At 35.8% G+C, this 26,055-nt stretch overlaps 1 protein-coding gene across 1 annotated transcript; it reads left to right on the top strand.

Moving 5' to 3' along the window:
* The first annotated feature begins 4,287 nt into the window (after positions 1–4,287).
* Positions 4,288–10,086, top strand: LOC142335165 (membrane-bound acylglycerophosphatidylinositol O-acyltransferase mboat7-like). The gene is made up of 4 exons (XM_075383531.1): positions 4,288–4,595; positions 4,997–5,193; positions 8,592–9,259; positions 9,576–10,086. Exons 1-4 carry the CDS (start codon positions 4,361–4,363, stop codon positions 9,949–9,951), a joined length of 1,476 nt encoding a protein of 491 aa, XP_075239646.1. The 5' UTR covers positions 4,288–4,360; the 3' UTR covers positions 9,952–10,086.
* Positions 10,087–26,055: the final 15,969 nt, after the last annotated feature.

The following is a 26,055-nucleotide window of genomic DNA, read 5'->3' as shown; positions in this document are numbered from 1 at the left end:
GTCGCTTTTTAATCGTTCTTAATGACTACTTTCGTTTCAAACGAATAGGGTGTGTTAAACGTGAGCATTAAAAGGTCCATTCATGCCCTCTGACATGTAATAGGGGCAATTTCAGTCACCTGATATTTTTTTTTCGTTAAAATCAGGCAATTGATAGTTTCACATTGACTGTTGGCAATTAGGTGCACATTGAGTGCGAGATCTTTTTGGTGTCAATCGTTGTTAGACTTAAATCAAATACAGATGTGTAGGGATGAGTAAATTGCGTGGATCATTAAATGTCCAACCCAACCCTGTTAAAATCTGATTCATTATCTGGAATTGAAGATACAAATAGGCCAAAAAGTTAAGCAGCAACTGGTCAATTGGTATACGTGTATGCATGCTGAACTATGTGAATAAAACAGCCCTCTATTTTTTTTCAAATTTTCTGATAGTGGCATTTTAGAACTAATTTTTGGATATTTTTTGGAACCTTTTCGCCTGGTGATGTCATTGTCATCAAATGAATCAATAATCACTCTGGCTTAGTGGACCATCAGGCTGAACTATTTTATGCTAATAATTTTTGAGGTTTATTTGCGTCCTAAGCTAGTGAAAAATGCTTCCTTTGAACATGGAAGATAATGACATTGGGTAGGTTGGCAAATTGGGTAGGTTGGCAAATTTTTCACACGCGATTGTCCGAAAGATGTGGTTTTAAAATCTTTTTAAAAGTTGCCAAACTGTAAGCTGAGCAAAGCTATATTCTGGGTTTTTACAATTCAAAGTATTTGAATTGTATTGGAGTGCTGTCTTTTTACAATTCAAAGGGTCAGTTGTATAGGGGCGCTGTTTTTTTACAATTTCTTTTTTTACGACTCGAAGAGGAGTATTGGAGAAGTCCTTTTTTTTAATCAATTTTATTGGAGTGATATTTGAAGCGGGAAATGAAACGCGTGAAAAAATTTGGAGTGATTTTGGTGCTGAACAAAAGTGAAGAGCGGAGCGAAAAGAGGGGTTTTTGTTCATACCGCTGTTTTTGAGAGAGCGAAAAATTGATGTGTGAAAAAATTTTCTCTAAGCGAGCGAAATTTTTTTGTTCACGTGCGGCATTTTAAAGCAGTTTTTTTCATTTAGTTTGGTTAAGAGGTTTGGTTATGATTTTGTTTTAATTTTAGGCTGGTTTCAGTAGTGGTTTGAAGGTTTCTGGAAATTCATATGAATTTTATGATAATTCGGAGGTTTTCAATGAATTTTGCTGATTTTTGGGCTAATTTTTGCGTTTTTTGACTATTATTTTGTTTTACTGGCTCAAATGGGTATTGAAGAAACCCCTTCTACTTGAGAAAATTTATGGTAACAATTGGTTGCAGTTTTGTGGGTAAGAATCATTTTTTTGTTGAGAAATATGACAAAAAAAAATGGCGAAAATTGGAACTAATTTTTTGCAGTATTTCGTGTTTTTTTCTGTTTTTAGCTAAGTTTCTTTGCCTATTATGACTTGCCTATTGTTTTGCGAGCATCTGTATGTCCTATTGGCTGAAGGGAATTTTTCTTTGGATTTATATGTTTTTTGAAATATTAAAAAATTTAGTAACTTTCCAGTTTTTCAGTGAAAGTTGTTTTTTTAAGAGCTTTTTTTTCATTATTTAGAAATTATTTTTTTCAAAATTCACATAAGTGGTTTTTTTAAGTACTAGTTGTTTTGATGAAGTTATTTTGGCAGAGATCGTTCTTTTGGGGATCTCAATTTTAACAAAATTTGATCAGATTTTTATCAAATTTTAACAGATTTGATTTTATTTTTTTCACTTTTTTGTTTCAAGATAATCATAAATTAGTGATGGCACGTTCTGTTTGATGAGCAGTTGCATGGCGTTTAAGTGGTTTTGCACTTCGATTCGTTTCCGGAATTCTTCCGGCTATGTTTTTTTTAAGATCTGTTCTCACATTTTCTTGATTTTTTAAGTCAAATTGGAGTAGTGATTTTGGTCACGCCGAAAAAGGAAGTGGAGCGAAAAAATAAGTGGTTTTGCGGCGTGCAATTTTTTCGCTCTAAATTTAAAGTAGAGTGAGAAACGGTGTTTGAACAACAATTCGCTTTCTCGCTAGTGGTTTTTTGTTCACATGCGGCAATTTCACTTTGATTTTTACAGGTTTTTCGATGTTTTGGATAGGTTTTTTTCTAAATAGTTTTCACAATCCATTCATATTCCGTTCTTGGTCTAGTTTTCTGTTTAGTCAATGAAAATTCCTTGAATTGTACGTCAGGAATTGTCCTGCTATGTTTTAAAGATTGCTCACACATTTTCATGAGTTTTGAAATCAAACTGGAGAAGTGACTTTGGTCACGACGAAAGTGGAAGTGGATCGAAAAAGCGAATGATTTTGCGCCTTGAATTTTTTAGTCTTGTTTCAAAGCAGAGAGAAAACGGTGTTTGAACAAAATTTTGCTTTCTCGATTGTGATTTTCTTGTTCACAAGCGGTAATTTGACTTTGGTTTTTGTTTAATTTATTAATACTTCTGGTCGAATTTTTTTTACTGATTTTCCGAATCTAATTGTATTTTTATCCATTCTGAGTTTAGTTTTATTTTTAGTCAATGAAAATGATTAGTCGCTCTCATTTGTAGCAATTATATTAGTCCTTTTTAATGCGATTTTTCGCTTGACAGATTTTTCGTCTGAACCATATGACTTTTCGTCCTCAAAAACTGGCAAAACAGGTAGCGCCCAGCAGGCATTAAGTGCTCTTAGAGCCTTTAAGTGCACTAGTCTCCAAGCATGCGATTCATAGGAACTGTTTTGGCGACATACTTATGGTGTGAGGGGCGCTTCTTAGAGGTAGAAGACCCCCCATTGTTGTCCCCCGCTGTTACCCGCAGGTGGCTAGTTTTGACGAAGCCAACCGCTCGCCGGTCGTTTGAGAGCAATTCGCCCAACGTTAGTCGGTTATGTTTTGAATTGTGTCTCGACTTGTCTTGCTAATTTATTTTTGTCGTCGCTTTTTTCTTTTTAAATTTCCGACAGCATCGTGCACATTTTTTCGTGTACTTTGAGTGGAGTCAGAGCAATTTGATTGGTTCGAATGTTGGACTTAATATTTCTAACCGGATTAAGAACTGAGTTCTCTTCTGTACTTTTGAATTGTGCTGTAATGGCCGAACACTTAGTGTGGGTTTTGTATCAATCCTATAAATGATGGTTTGCAGCTTAACATAATACATTGAATTCACTGAATGCTGAGAGCAAAATCTTTTCATAATAGATTTTTTGTTTTAAGTTAAAATTTACGATATTTAGATAGTCTTTTAATGGTCTCGGAAATTTATTAGACAAGGCTTTGCAAATATTTTTGACCTTGAAGGATAGCAGACAACATTAGTCGCATGGTTTGTTTTTATCCGGCTATTTGTTTGACGAATTTGTGCTCCGCTTAACCAGAATTGCTGTTATGTAGAGATGGTACTAGAGATCTATTTACAGCTATGCCATGACTATGGTGTTCAATAGTGACCCTATTGTTTACGTAGCAACGTGTGAATTGTAATTTTGACAATTGTGGTCAGCCATAAATCTGCGACCCGCAATGTGATCTGAGACCCGAAAAGGCATCTGGACCCTTATTGTTTGAGATAGCTAAAAATTTCACACATTACTCTTGGTTACCGTTGAAACATCAATGAAACCCTTGTCCTCATAAGAACTATTTTGGGGCTCTGTGTCACATTCAACCTGCTAGCGGAGTAAGGAAAATCGCCAAACCAGTCGATATTTCAAATGCCATTGACTAATTGAGCAGAACTAAAGTAATAAACAGAAATGGAGATTTTCATTAACGATCGGTTGTCTTTTCGGTGATGCCACTTAATGGATAGTTTGTGCACGAGATGGAATATATGTAAAGATCCTTTATGTAATGAAAGCCTGTTGTGCCCAAAATTTGGCTCTGCGTATGTTCTTCAGCTATCGACAAAGTATTTCCAGGTGACATTTTTCTTTTTCATGTAAAAATGCTTTCGCATTTGAATATTTAATGATTTGAACTTGTGAATTTTTTGCCGTTGGAATAATTAAAAATATTTTCTGGTGTATGCAAAGACCTCAAAAGCTGTATCTTCAGAATAATCTACTTGAACTAGTGTTCTGAATTGAACAAGTGTTTCCGCTTTAGAAAAATGATGTTTCTGTGTAGTTTTTTGTACAGATAGATTAGCCGCTTTCTCAAGTTTGCTTTTATGTTTGCTATTCAAAAACAATTTATTTGTTACGTCAGCATTCTTATCTCTGCATAGCTTCGAATATCGCTATTTTCTGCATATTTGATTATTTATTTCAGATGTATATAGTGGTTGTTTAGCTAGATAGATGCTTATAGATGATTGACAGACTTCTTAATATAGTCAACTCCTTTTCTACCGATGACTCGCTCTATGTGTCGGCACTGGTCCTGACACTGGTGCTATCAATTCTGGTGTCCTACACGCCTCCAGGTGCAGTAAGGAAATGGACGTGCACGCTCTGTGGGCTGATGTTCGCTGCCGTTTTCTGTCAATTTCAGGCTGCCCATTTGGTGATGTTTGTGGTTGTGGTGTGCCTCATCAGAACTACAGGTTTTTATTTGACTTGATTTAGTATATGGGGGCTGGGTGGGAGAAATCGCCACTCATTGACGTGGGGGGAAATTATATTGGAAAAAATTATAGCATAGATGTACATCAATAAAAATTAAATGGTCATTTGGTTGACGTTTTAACCTCTTGTTCGATTTTTATTTCGCAATGAAATCCTATCTTACTGTGCGGAACTCAATTCCAAGCTTCCATTGTTTTAGGTCGGTTATTTTCCATTAGAAATTTTAAAATAGTTTCTGTCACTAAAAGCACCGTTGTCTAAAATTTGTCTAATGGATTAATCAATCGTAATGCATTGGACGATTTACTATTTTGTCGAGCTGAAAGAAAGAATCAGCGAATGAGGCCACAATTGAAGTGAATGTTTAACAATGTTTTAGTGTCCATAAAGCACTGGAAACCGATGACGTTCTTCTGCCTCTTCATTTACCTGTCCACTTTGCGGGTGCTGCATGTGTTCTCAATTTGGGATTTGAATCCGTTCGTCAACGGAGTCCTCATGATTCTGGTACTGAAAATGGTGTCTGCTGTGTTTGACCACAGAGATGCTGTGTACTCCAAGCGCCTGATCAGTCAGGTTAGAATGAGATAATTGTGCAATAGGAACTCCATTCTAGCTTTTGTCTGATGATAGTCATCCTGAAGAACAATGTATTTTCAAGTGAAGGGGGTGTGAAACTTTCTTTTTTTAGGAAACCAGTAATCTGTGGAAGTTTTGTATCACAGGCTGGTTATCAGCACGTGAATTTAGCTCAGTTATGAACTTTTTATTTAAAAAATGTTTGAAATTTAATAACCGCGGACGCTATAGTGAGGCTATTATCAGTATTATCTTGGTATTTTTAACAATACAAAAGACTTGGGTTGTATTGGGGCGCTGGTTATTTAAGTTCTGTGAACATATTTTTCGACTTTTTGATGTCATTGTCAAGTCAAATTGTAGTATTGACTTTAGTCACAGCGGAGGAGAAAAGAGCGAATAAGCTGGCTGTTTAATGCCTGAAATGTATTTAAATAAGGTCAATGGGCAGATTTTGGTTTTTGACTTCATTTCCTATTTCTTCATAACATATTTGAATTTTAGCTTAGCACTCTATTTTCTCATTAATCATTTTATCTCGTTAATGATAGGTCCGATGTTCATTATAATGAGCATACACAAATCTGAGGCTCGTGTTGATAGCTTGTGGTCTTTATGACCTAATCACTATGTAATTCCATGATGTTTTAGATTTTATGTAAAGCATAGGTAAACCTATTGAATGTCAGTTAATCGTTAGCAGTGTTTTGTTTATAGCCGGCCTCATCTCAGCCGGCTATTATAGCGCTCCTATTTTTTACAATTCAAAGAATTTGAATTGTATTGGGGGCTGTCTTATTTTTAGGACTCGAAGAGGAGTATTGGAGAAGTCCTTTTTTTAATCAATTTTATTGGAGTGATTTTTGAAGCAAGAAATGAAACGCGTGAAATTGGAGTGATTTTGGGGCTGAACAAAAGTTAAGAGCGGAGCGAAAAGAGAGTGGTTTTTGTTCATACCGCTGTTTTTGAGAGAGCGAGAATTTGATGTGTGACAAAATTTTCTCTAAGCGAGCGAAATTTTTTGTTCACGTTTGGCTTTTAAAAGCAATTTTTTTGCAACTTTTGATGGTTATGAGGTTTGATTATGATATTGTATTAGTTTTAGGGGTTTTGATAGGAATTGAAGGTTTCAAATAGTTAATTCTGAGTTTACTGCTAATTTTGATCAGAGTGTTTTGATCAGTTTTGCTGATTTTTAGACGAAATTTAATGATTTTTGCCTCTTTTTTTATTAATGCTGTGAGTGGGATTTGAATGGAAGTTTGTTACCTAAGGAATATTCAGCTACCAATTGACTAAAGTTTTATTGGTGTAAATCATTCTTTTCTTCGGAAAATTGACAGAAAAATTGAGAAACCATTTTTCTTTTTTTTGCAGTTCTTTTTTTCTTTAGTCTGAGTCAAGTTTCTTAGCCTATTATGACTTTCCCATTGTTTCGCAAGCTTTCCATTGCCCTAATTGGAAAGGAATTTTACTCGGCTTTATGTTTCCTTGTACTATTAAAAAAAACTTAAGTTTTTCTAGTTTTTGTTCAATTTGTTTTTGAATGCCGTTTCTATTCTTCCTTAATTTTTTTATGGCATTTGTGGAGGTTCAGGGCTCACAATAGTTGTTCTAGTTGCGTAGTCAAAATCATGGGCAATTTTCTCTTTCGAGTCGTTTCCTGAATTCTTCCGGCTATGTTTTAAGATCTGTTCACACATTTTCATGATTTTTGAAGTCAAATTGGAGTAGTGATTTTGGTCACGCCGAAACAGGAAGTGGAGCGAAAAAGAGAGTGGCTTTGCGGCGTGAAATTTTTTGCTCTAAATTTAAAGTAGAGTGAGAAAACGGTGTTAGAACAAAAATTTGCTTTCTCGCTACTGGTTTTTTGTTCACATGCGGCAATTTCACTTTGATTTTTACGTTTTTTTTTATTTTTTGGATCGGATTTGTTTTCTAGGTCTAGTTTTCTGCTTAGTCAATGAAAATTCTTTGAATTGTACGTCAGGACTTGTACTTCTATTTTTTTTGTTAAGATCTGTTCACGCATTTTCCTGATTTTTGAAGTCAAATTGGAGTTGTGATTTTGCTCACATCGAAACAGGAAGTGGAGCTAAAAAGCGAGTGGTTTCGCGGCGTGAAAGTTTTTCGCTCTAATTTTAAAGTAGGGTGAGAAAACGGTGTTTGAACAAAAATTCGCTTTCTCGCTAGTGGTTTTTTGTTCAGTTTTTGTTCTGTTAATGTTCAAAGGTATAGCCAGTTCTTTAGTTGTATTGGTTGCTTCTTTTGTTTTGTCATTTAGTCTCGTTCATGACAGGTTTCATTGGTCGCTATTGAGTAAATTGGTTAACTAATTAGGTGCTTGAGTTTGTAGGAATCGTTTTGTTTTCATTTTAACTCTTCTTTAAAAAATAAATGTTGATTTATTTAGTCTTGCAGCTTTTTTGTTTTTCTTGTGGTCTTGTCGCCCACTCTATGAAAACTACAGTTCACATTGCGACGTGATTTGGGTTAAATTAAAATTTTCTGATTTCTTTCAACTTCCTTTGTTTTTGCCTCTTTTTTGCTTTGTCTGCCTTTTATTTCCACTAGGTTGTTGCATTGTGTACTAATTCCAAGGATGCGTTTGGTCAATAGTTTCAATGAGTTAATATTTATTATTATCGTTTCCCAGGAACATAGATTTTTGAAAACAAAATATTTTGTTTATTTTTGCGCATATAGGTTCATGGTTTTGTCTTCTTAGTTTCATGTTGGTGTAAAAATGTTACCGGTCTTTTCATCAATTCTTTGGATTATAATTCAGGACATGCCCTGCTATGTTTTATTAAATTCGGTTTACTTTTTGATCACGTTCTTCGTTTTACTTAAATCACGACCTTCACCGTTGACTCCCGACACAACTGAATCATTGTTTCAACTGAATGGGTTTTAAATTCTTGCACTAATTGAATTACGCAATATGGTGAATATGGTTAGGGTCAAAAGATCAAGATCAACAGAAATGGGATAAACCGATAGAGCCGGTCATGAAGTGCATTAGGTTATCAAAGTTCATCAGAGTGGTCGCTAGCCAGCATCAGTATTCCCCTTAATAGCCTTCAGTTGTTTAACTATAATTAAGTATAATATAAGAATCTAACTGACTTCTTACTAAATTAAACCTTTTTGATACTTAGAAGAATTGTAAATTTCTATCCCCTTTTTTTTCTTTTTCTGGTTCAATCCCGATGTGCGTCAAGCTGGTCAACGGCGGCTATTTTCCGGCAATTTGCCCGCTGTTATTATTTTTTCGATGATTTTGCAATTTATTTAAAGAAACCAGTTGTTTTTTTTTAGTTTTACTCTTATTTGCTGTTCTATTTTTTGTCTTGTCACAATTCTGGAACCTTCGTGAGATTTGTTTGTTTTAGGATATAAGTGACGATGATATTCTCCTCAAAAGTGTAAAGATGCCTGATTACCAAATATTGGACCTATTTCACTACTCATTCTGCTTCATTGGCCTCTTCACGGGACCTTTCTTCACATACAGAACATACCATGACTTCATCTATCAAAGATTCAAGCCGTCGGCTGCAGACAAACGTGTAGAAGTTCTATCACGACTTAAATTCTTCATAGTCATTGTGCCTTTGTTTCTATTCTTTGCTCGATACAAGAGTTCCTATCTTCATACCGAAGAGTTTGCAGAATCGACTGTCTTCTTCAAAATTGCTTACATGTTCCCTCTGTTTTCAATGTTCAGACTAAGAATGTATTTCGGATGGCTGTTGGCTGAAATTTGTTTTGTGATTGCTGGTTTTGGAGCTTATCCGAAATGGAGTGAGCCAAAACCTGGCAAGGGTCCAACGAAAAGGGCTTACGAGATTTATTCTGACGATGGTTCGAAGAGCAAGAGTGCTGGTTCAGGCAATGATGACGTTAAAGAGGAGTACTCCTTTGAGACTGTGAGGAATATGGATGTGGTTGGTGTGGAGACTATGTTGACTATGCAGGACGGAGTGAGGTGTTGGAACATGTGTGTGCAGTGGTGGCTGGTGCAGTACACGTTTAAGGAGTGTCCCATCAAAATCATGAGGTGAGAAAAATTATACTGGAATATCATTCAGGATGAGTGAATTTCCAAATTTGGACCAAAATAGTTGCGTTGGACTGAAGTAGTTGCATATCCTCTTGGTTCGTCCTAAGAAGCACTGTCCTCAATATGCATTCATTACGAGCTAAAACTGTGAAATTGACCCTTTATTTGTCGGTATCAACTTATCATTACCAAATTTAATCAGACAATTTTTTTTCCTCATAAGCAAAAATGCTCGTCAAAAAATGGAAAAAATTGAGTTTGCGAATCAAAATTAAGTTGATGTGCAGTCAGCTTGATATGCATTCTATTTCAGGAAACCGGCGACCTTTTTCGTCTCTGCTCTCTGGCACGGCGTGCGGTCTGGTTACTTCTTAAGCTTCATGTGTGTTCCTCTTCTGAACACCTCTGCCGTGATTGTGGAGAAGAACCTACTTCGAAATGAGGCCACAAAGAAATCAGCAGTGCTGTCCACAATCACAACAATCATATCTTGGCTGCTTACTAACCAGTATTGGAACTATCTTAACATGGCCTTCTATCTCCTCTCAGGAGCCCAGACGCTTAAATTTTGGAGCCAGATCTACTTCTTGTACCACGCAGTGGCTATCTCTATTATTGGTTGTAATTATATTGTAAAGGTTGCGACTCGACCCAAGAAGGATGCCAAAAGGGAGCTTAAGACTGAGTAATTAATTTAATTGTTTAATATATGGTTTCTTTCAAATAGTCATGTGTAGCTCTATATTTAACGAATTGTCATGCCAATATATACTGTTTGAATTATTTTCATATTTTCTGTCTCAATAAAACATTAATTTGGTCAATTTTTAAAACCAAAAACAGCTCAGATATTTCGAAATTAGATATCTACAAAGTATGGAAAACTTGGGTATATTGGTTAGCCACAGTTTACAACTAGAAGTCAAATGAAAAGTGCGCCAAAAAGTGGTGTAAATTTTTTATACCCGCCCTCATCTTCTCAGCCGGCTATTGTAGCGCTCCTTTTTACAATTCAAAGAATTTGAATTGTATTGGGGCGCTGTCTTTTTTTTAAGATATGTTCACACTTTTTCATGATTTTTGAAGTCAAATTGGAGTAGTGATTTTGGTCACGCCGAAACAGGAAGTGGAGCGAAAAAGAGAGTGGTTTTGCGGCGTGAAATTTTTTCGCTCTAAATTTAAAGTAGAGTGAGAAAACGGTGTTTGAACAAAAATTCGCTTTCTCGCTAGTGGTTTTTTGTTCACATGCGACAATTTCACTTTGATTTTTACTGTTTTTTCGATTTTTTGGATCTCACTTTTTTCCAAATGGTTTTCACAATCCATTCATAGTCCGTTCTCTGTTTAGTCAATGAAAATTCTTTGAATTGTACGTCAGGACTTGTCCTGCTATGGTTTTTTTTCTTCGTCGGACTTTTTTTCGCTTTACCCATTTTGCCGTTTTTCGACATTTTGCGCGAAATCTTTTTGACTTCTCTAGGCTAGTTTCACTCTTCTATCATTCTGCTCAAAGTCTTTTTAAACAGCAGCTGCTCAGCAAAGCAATCCAAAATGAAGAGGGTCAGTATAACAAATCAGTCAGAATTAGAAACGGGATAAAAACCATAAAGCCCATTTTTAGATGCCCGGTACTTGAATTTTGTTCTCATAAATTTTAGTTACTATCTATAATACTTATTGGTATTGATACTAGACCCTGTAGCCTCCCCATGAGAGACAGGAGTATGTTCAATTACGAAATGACATCAAAATAAATCGCACTTAAAAATGTTGTAACAATTTTTGTTGATATTTTCTTTTCTTTCAATCCCAATAGAGTTATCAGAATCAACGGCGGCTATTTTCCGGCAATCTGCCGGGTATGTTTAAACTTTAAATCCTGATTTTGGTATATAATAACTTCTAATGACGTCATTTGAAACTTCTCAGTGAACTTCTTGGTCACCCCTCCTCCAAGATAACCCTACCCGCTGCTCCCCTTAAGTTCTGACTGTTTAAAAGAATATAGGAAGAGAAAAAAAATCGTTTTCTGTTCATGTCGCGTTTTTCTCGTAGAGAAGCAGTTATTGTAAACGTGTGTCTTTTTTATGCAAAATTTTTGCTTGACCGTTTTGACTTTCCGAGTGACTCTCACGCACTTGACTTTTGCATGATCTAAAATTCCCTCTCAATCGCAATTTCAAGCAGATTAACTCAATTGGCGGCAATTTATTACTCAAAGTCAAATGAAAATGTGCAACAAAACTGGTGCCATTTTTCACTTTAAATCTTAATAGTGGTATATATAAACTTCTAATGTAGTTATTTGAAGCCCACTATTAAACTTCTTAGTCCCATCTAGACCCCCCACCGACTGAAGCAGGCTGCAGTAGATTAGAGCTCCCATTAGTCGTTCTAGAGCAATTCTTCCGACGTTGGTATTGTTATGGAATATGGCATTAGGGAACTTCAAAAAGTTCGCGTTACAAGCCAACATATATTTTTTGACGCCCTCATCTCAGTCAGCATTTTAGCAGACCTATTTTTACGACTTGAAGAGCAGTAATAGTGATCTACTTTTTTAATCGGTTGACTTCTATATTAGACGATGTGTTTTAGAGGAAGTCAAATGGCTGGAAAATTAGTGTTTAGGTTAGTGTGTCGAAATACAAAAGTCAAAACAGAGAGAATATTTAGAGTTATTTTTGTTTATTCATTGATCCAATAGAGAGCGAGAACAATTTTTTTTGATCACTTTGGGTTTTTTCAAACGATTTTTTTATATTCAACTCCTAGCGTTTTCTGCCAAAGTGATTTATCTCAATTTTATCATCCACTAACTGTACGTTCGGAAGCATCATTAACCATTTGTAACAAAGACTGAAGTTTAAAGTGTAATTTTCATACGTGTTTGTCATTTTGCCGTTTTAATCATTTTTTTTGAACTTTGAGTAATCAATTTTTTATGGACGGTTTTGTTGGACGGTTCTGGTTATGTACAGTAATTGTGGTCGTTTTGATATCTTTTGTTGTTTGACTTTGTTTGACTTCATTTGTTTTTACTAAAATTTCATTAAATTAACCCTAATTGCATTAATTTTTGTTTCTTATTTCTGATGTTTACCTATTTTGTGCTTTTCGGGTTTGTTTTTTAGAATAATCTATATTGAACTAATCCACAGAACTGACAAAACATGTTTTGTGATTTTTTTGGTGCGAAGAAAACTGGAGAGGTTCTAACATTGGCTAGTCGGAGTTAATAGTATTTTTATATGCTTAATTGTTCCGACACCCACTTTACTGGGGAGGGAGGAACTATATACTCAAATGGGTTTTTTTGTTCAGTCAATTTTGGCCGATCGATATAAACATCGTAGAGAGTTGCGAGTGGTATCATTAGAAAGTCAGTCCAGCGTAGAACAAGGAATTAAAAAGATTTTTTTGTTTGGCCTTCTCATGGTTTTTTTTTATTTCGTCGTCATGATTTTTGTTACGACCATATGACGTCACAGCCACTTTTTGTTCATTCGTTCATGCAATTTCAACTGAATTGCGTGTGTGACGTCATTTTTCGCTCTTAGTGGAGCGAGTTTTTTTTTGTTCATGCGCGTGATTAAATTTTTGGTCAGACTTGACTTACCTCACTCTCAAAAATGACTTCCTCACTTTGAAATTGACTTTTATTTACTTTAAATCAAAGAGATAAGGTCAAATTGGCGTGGGTCACTCTAAATTAAGGTTATTTGAGATCAGCTAATAGAGGCAGCAATAACTTATACAGATTTTTAATCAAAATATAACAGATCAGCCTTCAATGAAAAGACGAATTTTTTTGGTCTGTCTTTTTTACTGTTTTTTTAGACTGCCGATCTACGAATCTATTGCGGCTATTTTCTGGCAATCTACCAGCTATGTTTTTTATAGGGAGTTAACGAGTTGAAGTTTTGTGAATAATTGCTGTTTTTATTCACATTTTCAGTATTTACCAAATTTTTGTCAATTTGCTTTAAAAAATGAAAAAATTGTTAACTTTACTGTTATTTATTGCAATACTCTAGATAAAAGAGGGTTATTGAGTTGCTCGATCCGAGTTTTTTGTCGAGATTTTATGCTAAATTTTTCAAAAATCAGACTTTTTTGAGAAAAATAGGACCACATTTGCTTTTTTTAGCCCACTTTTTTTTTAATTTGCTGGAAGTAGACACCTCAACTGCGGTCGAAATCTTAAGCTCAGAAAGGAGCTAGTTGTAATCCCGCTGGCTTTAAGAGTCTTCAGAATAATAATTTTGCACATTTTTTGCAGATTTAAACTCAATAATTACAAAAAAAAACATTTATGTTTCGATAACTGAAGTTTTTGTTTAAAAATTGATCTATTTCGCAATCATTTGGACAATGGATGTTTTGTTAAACGCTCACATTATCTGGGCTGATCTTGATCGCACCGTGGATCCTTACGATAAAAAAATTTTCAGATTTAAATGGGGCGCGACCTTTTTTCCAAAGCTTTACCGCTTTGTAAATGTTCTATGTAAATTACGACAAGAATCTCAAATCAGGGCTCAATTAATGACAGATACTGTTTGCAAGAAAGATTTCCAACGAAATTATGAAATGGTTTCAGAGTTAAGCTCATGGTGTCTCCATAGTGCGACTTAGTGTCTCCAATCAGAGATGCAGTTCATTTTTTAGGAGGTTTAGATGAACCTAGAGTTTTTTCAGGCGTTATCTAATGTCTCTTATGACTTTGAATATACTTGTTTTAAGAAAATATCGGTGAATTTTTGATCTTTGCCACTATTTTATCTTGTTTCTATCAACTTGGGGCGTAGCCTCTGTAAGAACAGGCAGATACCATTTCCCTGTGAGTAATACATTATTGTTAGAAATGGTTTTATATTCAACTAATGTTTCCCTTGTTTTGATACTACGCGTTTTCAAATAATTTTTTTATTTTCATTTTTGAGCATAATTGCATTTTTATGAGTCCATTTCGTTTCCTTCCCGAATTATCACATTGTTGGCAAATCTAATTGAAAGACAGCGTAGTAGAAAAATTGGACAGCGGTGGAAAAATGCGTTTCTGTATTTATTGTTTTCGTTGAATAGTTTATGCTTTCTGGGCTCAGACCAAGCTATCTCGCAAAATTTTGTGGATTTTTTGTTGTTTATGTTTGTCTTTCTTTTGTTGTTGTTCGCCAAATACCTGATAACTATAGGTCTCAATTGTTTCCCCAGTCTCAATTAAGTTTGATGATTCATCTATTTTTTTGCGCTTTGTTATACGTTGTGATTGATTGCTTCGGCCGTTTATTTTCAAAAAAAAATTCGAGATTTATATAGTGTTCAAATTTCGGGCTTCGTTTTGTAGTCGAGTCTACGTTGTCTTTTTATAGGGATGGCTCGATGATGTTAGGATGAGAAGAAAAAGATGATTTACAGCTCTTAAGGCTAACATCTCTTAAGTGTAGTTCCTTGAATAATGTGATGTCGTAATTGTTTGAAGTCTTGGCTACTTTGTGTGTTTGTTATGTGTTTGTTAATTTGTGGGGTCATGGCGTGGTCTCATTATTAATAAGCCCAATTGGCGTCCCGAGGCAAATTAATCGATTGCTTTTTGTTGAAATCTTAAACCTGTTATGACTTTTGGAAATATTTGTTTCCAAAACAAGTTTGGGTTTTTGAGCTTCGTCTTTTTTTTAAAATAGTTTTTTTGGTCAAATTGTTATTCAGTCTTTGTAAACACAGGTCACAACCCGTTTGCAGTGAGCTGGAAATTAACTCCTGTAACAGTTTTACTTTTACTACGATACTTCATAAAATGTTTGAGATTTTTATATATTTGTACATTTTAGAGGATTTTTGTTTTCTTTTTGGTTTATAACCATAATCCTAAGTCCCATTGGCTTTAAAACTTTGAGCAATTAAAGATTGGATTCTGGCATGTCTCAATTGCTTCCTATGGAGATATAAATGAAATTTTCAGTGATTTCAGGTGATATCTAATCACATTAATAACTGTGAAGTTAATTGTTTTCAAAAATAGAAACGTATTTTTTAACTTTGCACCTCTTTGCTATATTTTCACTTTTTTGTCGACTTGTTAACCAGTCGAATTGAGAACCGGTCCCATATTTTTTCTTTTGATGTATAGTTTAAACTGTTTTGTTCAGATTTCATCGGACGCGAGTTTGATTTTGTTATGATTTTTTTATTGTAGACATCGAGTTGTGGTCGTAAATAATGTTTGTTTTATGATTTTTTAATGGTCCTTGTTAGTAGTTCTATTATCAAAAACTGTCATCGGCCCTCTAGCGTGGCATTATTATTTTCCATTGGTTATTTATTGAACGATATGTTTGTTTTTGATCCCTTCGTCATTTGGTAGCCAATTAAGTTAAGAATGTGGATGAGCGGGGTCGGAACATTATGTGCGTACGCACATTACCGAGCCTCCTTGTTTTGATCATTGTTCGTTTTCGTTTCCTCGTGTTCAAGGAATATGTCGTTTGTATCGTTTCTTATTATGTGGGAGTCATTTTGAACGGCGACCAACGGACTACACTGTCTATTGCGAATAATAATAATAATTTCAGAGCCGCTACGTGTGATTTGTTTGCTCCCTCTGTTGTTTCAAATTGAAAAGTATAATGAAGTAAAAAGGTTTTCTTAGTCTATTTAGTGGTTGGATAGGCTGATAGATGTTTTTCTTTTACTTTGTGTTGATTGCGGAGTCCAATGCATTATTGTTGTCAACTTTATTGAACATAAATTTGTGTCGCCTTACCCTAGGTCCCAACTTGTTCGACATTTGACTCGAAGTCACTTTCACTTCTCTGAGCTAGTTTTGCTCTTCTCTTAGCCTAGTTTGGTTAGTCTGGTTTTCTTAGTCTTATTTATGGTTGGATAGGGTGTAAGATTTTACTTTGAATCGATTGCGGAGTTCAATGGCTGTCATTTTTGTCAACTTAGACGGACAGAAATTTGTGGCGCCTTACTCTAAGTCCCAACTTGTTCTACATCTTGCTTGATGTCAGTTTGACTTCTCTGGGCTAGTTTCGCTCTTCTCTCCTGCTCTAAAGGACTTCAGGCAGCAGTGTCTAAGCAAGCTAATCTAGAATCAAATCTAGGGTATTTGAACTTCGTTCTTAGGTCTTAGTTACTTGTCTCCAATGCTTATTGATATTGATATTATCTGGATGTATCAACTCATTAAGAAGCTCATGACATAAAAAGAGTGCGCAATTGATAAACGTGTTTTTACAAAAAATTATCAAATCTTTTCTTTCAATCCTATAATGAATAAATTGAATTCAAATTACATTGTTCTGGTCTTGAGAGTTTATATCAGCTAAGTTGTTTATGTTGTGGGAATTAAGCAAATAAATCTGCAAAATTCGGCCAAATGTTTTTTAATGATTTGATTGATATGTAACATGCATGTTCTAGGGCAAAAAAGGGGGGCCAACAGCACATCGGAGAAGACGTCCAGGAAAAGTAACCTGGAGTAAGTTGCCTGGAAAACCATACCGAGAAATATCGATGAAAAAAGTGGGGTTTATCAGCCAAAACGGTCCTGAGTGTCAAACTTTTGTGGTGGCAGGGAGTCAAGAGGTCTATTAATCGAAAAATATTTTGTCGTCAGACGCATCTCATTTTCTGCAAAATCAGCGGCAATCATCATTGATCTGGAGTTCTGTATTGCCTCCGTTTTGACCAAATTTGTCTGAAGCTCTGGCGGTTTTTTCGCTGACAATCTGCTATGACAATCGTTATGTGTCCGTATTTGGTTGAGGAGGCAGATTTTCGTTGGTCATTTTATGAATTTGACGGGAACGTTTTAAAACGTTTTTGTTGTATGGTCTAGTTCGTAGTCAGTTTTAACCCCTCGCCATTTTAACCGGAGAAAGATAACAGCTGTTTAACCACTCGCCATTTTTATCGGAGAAACATCTTTTGGAAGCCATCGCAGAGTAGATTTTTTGCAAATTAGTTCTACAAATTTTTTCGCTGGAGGCCATTACGTTTTTTTTTAAAAAATTTGAAAATGTGTAGTAACGCTGTTTCTCTGCATGTAATGGAAAACTATTAATCATTTGATATTTAAAAGGCTCGAATAGAAGCCTTAAATAAATGTGCAAGAAAGAAAAAAGGTTTATATTACCTAATGAGCCGCGGAACTATCAATTTAAAGACAGTGGACCATTAGAAATGTGTATGAATAATAGTTACAGATCGTAATATTTAAATGGAGGTATTTGTCAGTAGTTTGGTTGTACGTAGAATCAGACCTGTAATGGTTGCTAAAGGGAGCTAAAATATTGCTGGATAGCTCTATCATAGTATTTTTTTCAGATATTGCTCTTCTTTGCACATAGCCTACTATCAGTAAAGTATTGGGATAGTAGGATAAGATCAGACAGTATCAGAGCAGAAGCAATGAGAGCTAGCAAATTTTTCTAGCAGAGTTTTTTTTGCTTCGTTAGTTGAGGGAAGTAAGTAAATTGTTCTGCGTGAAATCGGACTGATGTTTTTTAATGATTCACTTCTGATGTGATTGATATACAACATGCTCCAGGGCATTGAAGGGGGCCAATAGCACATCGGAGAAGACGTCCAGGATAAGTAACCCAAGTTGCCTGGAAAACCACACCGAGAAATATCAATGAAAAAAGTTGTGTTTATCGGCCAAAACTTTTAAGTCAAAATTTTGTGTTGGCAGGGAGTCAAGAGGTCTATTAATCAAAAAATATTTTATCGTCAGACGCATCTCATTTTCTGGAAAATCAGTGACAATCATAAGTGATCTGGAGTTCTGTATTGCCTCCGTTTTGACCAAATTTGTCTGAAGCTATGGTGTTTTTTCGCTGACAATCTGCTATGACAATCGTTGTCCGTATTTGGTTGAGGAGGCAGATTTTCGTAGGTCATTTTATGAGTTTGAGGGGAACGTTTTAAAACGTTTTTGGTGTATGATCTAGTTCATCGTCAGTTTTAGCCCCTCGCCATTTTTACCGGAGAAAGATAACAGCTGTTCAACCACTGGCCATATTTATCGGAGAAACATATCTTTTGGAAGCCATCGCAGAGTAGTTTTTTTTGCAAATGAGTTCTACAAATTTTTTCGTTGGAGGCCATTACGTTTTTTTGGAGGCCATAAGTTTTGGAAACGTGTAGTAACGCTGTTTCTCTGCATGTAATGGAATACTATTAATCATTTGATATTGAAAAGGCCTTGAATAAAATGTGCAAGAAAGAAAAAAGCTTATATTACCTAATGAGCCGCGCAACTATCAATTTAAAGACAGTGGACCATTAGAAATGTGTATGAATAATAGTTACAGATCGTAGTATTTAAATGGAGGTATTTGTCAGTAGTTTGGTTGTACGTAGAATCAGAGCTGTAATGGTTGCTAAAGGGAGCTAAAATATTGCTGGATAGCTCTATCATAGTATTTTTTTCAGATATTGCTCTTCTTTGCACATAGCCTACTATCAGTAAAGTATTGGGATAGTAGGATAAGATCAGACAGTATCAGAGCAGAAGCAATGAGAGCTAGCAAATTTTTCTAGCAGAGTTTTTTTGCTTCGTTAGTTGTGGGAAGTAAGTAAATTGTTCTGCGTGAAATCGGACTGATGTTTTTTAATGATTCACTTCTGATGTGATTGATATACAACATGCTCCAGGGCATTGAAGGGGGCCAACAGCACATCGGAGAAGACGTCCAGGATAAGTAACCCAAATTGCCTGGAAGGCCGTACCGAGAAATATTCATTAAAAAATTGGGGCTAATCAGCCAAAACGCGTATGAGGTGGAGACCGGGCGAACGTACGTTCCCTAAGCTGTTTTTACCTTCACCACATGGTGTTGACCATTTTGTCCAAATTACACTTTCAAAATCCGCACTACGTCATTGACTCTGAGTGGTGTCTGATCACTATTGCTCCATTTGACCCCCTTTAACATTGTCGGCAGATGCTGCTTGACGTGTCGTTTCCAGAAGTGATTGATCATTTTCTGCACATTTTTCCACGAATCTGTCAGGAATTTGGCTGTCAAACTTTTGTGGTGGCAGGGAGTCGAGAGGTGTACTAATCAAAAAATAATTTGCCGTCAGACGTATCTCATTGTCAGCGGCAATCATCATTGGTCTGGAGTTCAGTATCGCCTCCGTTTTGACCAAAATTGTCCGGAAATACAGCGGTTTTTTTCACTGACATTCTGCAGGTTATGTGTCCGTATCTGGTTGAGGAGGCAGGCTTTCGTTGGTCATTTTATGAATTTGACAGGCAACATTTTGATACCTTTTTGCTCTGTGATCTAGTTCTTCGTCAGTTTTAACCCGTCGCCTTATTTACCGGAGAAAGATTACAGCTGTTTAAACCCTCGCCATATTTACCGGAGAAGCAAATCTTTTGAAAGCCCAGAGTAGTTTTTTTTCCGCAAATGAGTTCCACAAATTTTTTCGCTGGAGGCCATTACGTTTTAAAAAATAAAGTTTTGTGAAAATGTGTAATAACGCTGTTTCTCTGCTTTTAATGGAATACTATTCATCATATGATATTGAAAAGGCTCTAATAGAAGACTTGAATAAAATAAACAAGAACGAAAAAAGTTTATATTACATAATGAGCCGCGGAACTATCAATTTCAAGACCGTGGACCATTAGAAACGTGTAAGAATAAAAGTTACAGATCGTAATATATAAAAGAGGTAGTTGTCAGTAGTTCGGTTGTACGTAGAATCAGACCTGTAATGGTTGCTAAAGGGAGCTAAAATATTGCTGGATAGCTCTATCATAGTATTTTTTTCAGATATTGCTCTTCTTTGCACATAGCCTACTATCAGTAAAGTATTGGGATAGTAGGATAAGATCAGACAGTATCAGAGCAGAAGCAATGAGAGCTAGCAAATTTTTCTAGCAGAGTTTTTTTGCTTCGTTAGTTGCGGGAAGTAAGTAAATTGTTCTGCGTGAAATCGGACTGATGTTTTTTAATGATTCACTTCTGATGTGATTGATATACAACATGCTCCAGGGCATTGAAGGGGGCCAACAGCACATCGGAGAAGACGTCCAGGATAAGTAACCCAAGTTGCCTGGAAAACCACACCGAGAAATATCAATGAAAAAAGTTGTGTTTATCGGCCAAAACTTTTAAGTCAAAATTTTGTGTTGGCAGGGAGTCAAGAGGTCTATTAATCAAAAAATATTTTATCGTCAGACGCATCTCATTTTCTGGAAAATCAGTGACCATCATAAGTGATCTGGAGTTCTGTATTGCCTCCGTTTTGACCAAATTTGTCTGAAGCTATGGTGTTTTTTCGCTGACAATCTGCTATGACAATCGTTGTCCGTATTTGGTTGAGGAGGCAGATTTTCGTAGGTCATTTTATGAGATTGAGGGGAACGTTTTAAAACGTTTTTGGTGTATGATCTAGTTCATCGTCAGTTTTAACCCCTCGCCATTTTTACCGGTGAAAGATAACAGCTGTTCAACCACTGGCCATATTTATCGGAGAAACATATCTTTTGGAAGCCATCGCAGAGTAGTTTTTTTTGCAAATGAGTTCTACAAATTTTTTCGTTGGAGGCCATTACGTTTTTTCAAAAAGTTTTGGAAACGTGTAGTAACGCTGTTTCTCTGCATGTAATGGAATACTATTAATCATTTGATATTGAAAAGGCCTTGAATAAAATGTGCAAGAAAGAAAAAAGCTTTTATTACCTAATGAGCCGCGCAACTATCAATTTAAAGACAGTGGACCATTAGAAATGTGTATGAATAATAGTTACAGATCGTAATATTTAAATGGAGGTATTTGTCAGTAGTTTGGTTGTACGTAGAATCAGAGCTGTAATGGTTGCTAAAGGGAGCTAAAATATTGCTGGATAGCTCTATCATAGTATTTTTTTCAGATATTGCTCTTCTTTGCACATAGCCTACTATCAGTAAAGTAATGGGATAGTAGGATAAGATCAGACAGTATCAGAGCAGAAGCAATGAGAGCTAGCAAATTTTTCTAGCAGAGTTTTTTTGCTTCGTTAGTTGTGGGAAGTAAGTAAATTGTTCTGCGTGAAATCGGACTGATGTTTTTTAATGATTCACTTCTGATGTGATTGATATACAACATGCTCCAGGGCATTGAAGGGGGCCAACAGCACATCGGAGAAGACGTCCAGGATAAGTAACCCAAATTGCCTGGAAGGCCGTACCGAGAAATATTCATTAAAAAATTGGGGCTAATCAGCCAAAACGCGTATGAGGTGGAGACCGGGCGAACGTACGTTCCCTAAGCTGTTTTTACCTTCACCACATGGTGTTGACCATTTTGTCCAAATTACGCTTTCAAAATCCGCACTACGTCATTGACTCTGAGTGGTGTCTGATCACTATTGCTCCATTTGACCCCCTTTAACATTGTCGGCAGATGCTGCTTGACGTGTCGTTTCCAGAAGTGATTGATCATTTTCTGCACATTTTTCCACGAATCTGTCAGGAATTTGGCTGTCAAACTTTTGTGGTGGCAGGGAGTCGAGAGGTGTACTAATCAAAAAATAATTTGCCGTCAGACGTATCTCATTGTCAGCGGCAATCATCATTGGTCTGGAGTTCAGTATCGCCTCCGTTTTGACCAAAATTGTCCGGAAATACAGCGGTTTTTTTCACTGACATTCTGCAGGTTATGTGTCCGTATCTGGTTGAGGAGGCAGGCTTTCGTTGGTCATTTTATGAATTTGACAGGCAACATTTTGATACCTTTTTGCTCTGTGATCTAGTTCTTCGTCAGTTTTAACCCGTCGCCTTATTTACCGGAGAAAGATTACAGCTGTTTAAACCCTCGCCATATTTACCGGAGAAGCAAATCTTTTGAAAGCCCAGAGTAGTTTTTTTTCGCAAATGAGTTCCACAAATTTTTTCGCTGGAGGCCATTACGTTTTAAAAAATAAAGTTTTGTGAAAATGTTTAATAACGCTGTTTCTCTGCTTTTAATGGAATACTATTCATCATATGATATTGAAAAGGCTCTAATAGAAGACTTGAATAAAATAAACAAGAACGAAAAAAGTTTATATTACATAATGAGCCGCGGAACTATCAATTTCAAGACCGTGGACCATTAGAAACGTGTAAGAATAAAAGTTACAGATCGTAATATATAAAAGAGGTAGTTGTCAGTAGTTCGGTTGTACGTAGAATCAGACCTGTAACGGTAGTTAAATTAAATGGAGCTAAATTATTGCTGGATAGCTCTATCATAGTATTTTTTTCCAGATATTGCTCTTTGCGCATAGGCCTACTATCAGTAAAGTTTTGGGATAGTAGGATAAGATAGGTCAGTATCAGATAAGAAGCAATTAGAGCTAACAAATTTTTCTGCCAAGCCTGTCTTTAGCTAAAGTTGATGTAAAAATGTGTTCTTTGTTGTTTGCAGTGGACTTAAATCCACAAGAAACTTAGCCATCGTTTACGCATACTTGTCTTTGCTGTTTTTATTTCACTTGTGGGCGCTTTCAAGGTACTTCACGTTGTTTATCGACACCAGTTAGATTTCGCCTAACTTTCGGCTAAATGAGGAAAGCCAGTACCTGTTTTGATAATTTCCTCTACAAAGAGTGACGTAGTCGCTATAAGTTCTACCAACCAAAATTAGTCTTGCACTTTGATGTATTGTGGAAAAAAACGACCTTTGAGTGATTGGTGGGAATCTCATCAGGCAAACAGCATTGCTCCTCGTTTCTGCCTTAAAACTCTTGTCTCGAGTTAAGGTTGGATAAGTTTCTTTGCCATATTCCTTTGCAGTTTAAAATGCGCGTCGTCAAAATATTGTCACAATAAAAAAATGAGTTGTTTCGCACTGATTTTAGAGGGTTGTTAAGATGAGAACCTGTTTTCGTGGACATAATTGTGGAGTTTACTGTTCGCTATTTGATTGTTCCATTGTGTGGTTTTAAGCGGATAGTATTGCAATTGATCGTTGGCTTGTTTAGGGGTCTCTGATGCGCGCTACCCAGTTTATAACTACTATTTTACTAAGTTATAATTGTGACTGCTATTTTACTAGTATTTCAAGAGGAAAGACAGTTTCAAGTTTAAGAGATGAGTTTTTATCAACTGAGTTCTGGATGGCTCTTCGGTGGGTGTTCTAGTCTTCCTTAGTTCCGTAGATCTGTTTTCTGTCCGTATTGGTCATTCCTAAATTTTAACATATCTTTTAGGTGGGTGTAGATTTGCACTTTTCCTGACGTTGTTTCAGTACATATACTTTCGAATACTGACATCTGCTTTACTAGTATATTAACTTAAAGTACTTCTTCTTATTTACAGTATTTACCAATTTTAACAATCTATCTTCAAGAAACTTTAAAAACAGTAAATCTAGGTAGATTCTACAAGTTCCTGCGTTTAGAGAAATTTATTTGTCAAAGGGTATTTTCGATAAACAAAATAGAGGATATGACCCTAGATAGAAATGAGAACCGTATATGGCCTTTAGCAAGTGTTTTGATAATTTCTTCCGCAAGGAGTCTTGTAGTCGCTATAGGATTCACCAACGAAAATTAGTCTTATTCTCTGATGTATTCTAAAAAAAACGACAGTGATAGGCGGGACTCTGTCATCAGGTGCCCCATATTTTTTAAGAGAGCATCTAAACAACATTGCTCCTCGTTTGTGTCTGAAAACTCTTGTCTCGAGTTAGGCTTGGATAAGTTTCTTTGCTATATTGCCTTGCAGTTGAAAATGCGCGTCGTCAAAATATTGTCACGATAAAAATTGAGTTATTTCGCACTGATTTTAGAGGGGTTGTTAAAATGGGAATTTTTTTATGGACATAATAGTGCAGTTAACTCGTCGCTATTGGATTGTCTCACGGTGCGGTTTTAAGCGGATAGTTTTGCAATTAACCGTTGGCTTTTTGAGGTCTCGGAGTTGTAACTTAAAAATTTTCGGACAAAACTCAGAAAAATAACAAGAAGTACTGTAAAGTGGTGTATTGATTATGACTGATGTTGTAAGGCGCAAAGAGTTTTTCAAGAAGACTGTTTCAAGTTTAAGAGAGGAGTTCTGGATGGTTCCCCGGTTGGTGTTCTGGTCTTCGGTAGTTCCGTAGATCTGTGTTCAGACTGTGTTGGTCCTTCTTAAGATTTAACAGATCTCCTAAGTCGGTTCAGATTTTCCGAGTAATTAGCAGACAGGTGAATCAGATAAACCGAAATATTTTGAATTACAGGCCTTTGATTGACAAACTACTTGGTTGTATTGATGCGAAAGCCTGCCACCCATGATTTTGTAGTTCCATTTTCTCAGGATTAAAAAAACTTGATTCAGGAAGCTAGCTAACGAGCGTTTGCAGATAAATTCTTCCCTTCTCGTCCGTAAATTTCTGAAATACATTCAAGTATCATTGATTGATGAGCTTCTCGAACTAACATTAGTTTTGAAAGAGCGTTACGTACTGAGTTACAAAAAAATTTTCGAGCCAACTCGCACTATTTCGCTCAGCTTGTTTTCATTTTTTATGAGAACTTTAGTTTTAACGGAACTGACATTTTTAACTTGTGATTGCAAATTTTAATTGCAACAGATTTTTAGGCGAATATATGTTTTTTTTGAAAACTCGGTTATAAACTTTTCCTTGCTTAGACGTCTTTTTATGGAATCTTAGTTAATCGCAGAGTTATAATAAGATCAAATCATGAACAGATCGAATTGTCATTTTGACACATATTGAAATTGCAACCCACAATCTTGTTTTCATTGCAGTATAATCTTCATGACCAGCTGATCTTGTAGTTTGGTAGTTTATTTCAGTCTCCCCACTCATTGGGTGAGACAAGTTATTGGAATCAGTGATGAATTTTCATTTCATTGGTGGCCAGAGTTAGACCCAAATTATTTCAGCAAATTTAGACTTCGTAAAATTTTGTGTTCTGCATATGAAATTGAATTTATGTTGGTAGACTGATACGAAGCATTAGGTAAAGCTTTACAAATTTCTATTTGAATACAGCTAATTATTGATAGAGAAATTGGTCTGAAAAGTGGCTGGTTGGACAAAAGCTACATTTGAACTAAGACGGTTGAAACATCAAAAACACCAGGACGGATTGATATTAGAGGTATTGGAGATATTGAGGTATTGTAGAATCAATGCAGAATGAATGAAAATTGACATCGATTCATAAAAAAGACATCAGATTTTTAAGATGATCTCTTCAGTGGAATCCCTAGCATTGAATTGTTTTCAAGACAATTTTAACGAAAAAATTACGAGAAAATGAGTGCTTTGACACCAATTCTTATAAACAAAAGCTGAATTACTGAAAAAAATAGCCCAAATTGTTGTAGACATAACGTGACCCCTAATCATCTTTAGGAAACGAAATTATTAACGTTGTGGTAGCTAATAAGCAAAATAAACAAATAACTATTAAGTTAAAAATGAATGATCATATATCAAATAGTGAACAAAAATGGTCAGATTTGGCAAAAATCTTCAATTTAAACTTCAATAACTCCACAAAACAGCGAAATTCGAAACTTACCAACTTCAATACTCTAAGCTCGATGGGCTTTCTAATGGTACCACTCAGATCTTTCACAGTCAAATATTTTGATCGACCAAATCGAACAAAACCCAATTATTAAGCACATAGGTCCTCTCCCTTAAAGTGGGTCGGAGCAAGTCATCTTGGTAAGTAAGATGTAATGGCACTGCTAATTATGGTAGAGTTTTTGGTTTAAATTATACAGACTATTGTGCAATTTAATGCGGGTTATAGCTATCCATACTGTTAGTTGTTTTCCCCA

Source organism: Convolutriloba macropyga, chromosome 2 (assembly GCF_964194025.1).
Source record: "Convolutriloba macropyga chromosome 2, txConMacr16.3, whole genome shotgun sequence".
Taxonomy (NCBI): Eukaryota; Metazoa; Xenacoelomorpha; order Acoela; family Convolutidae; genus Convolutriloba; species Convolutriloba macropyga.
This window is presented reverse-complemented; position numbering and strand designations above follow the sequence as displayed.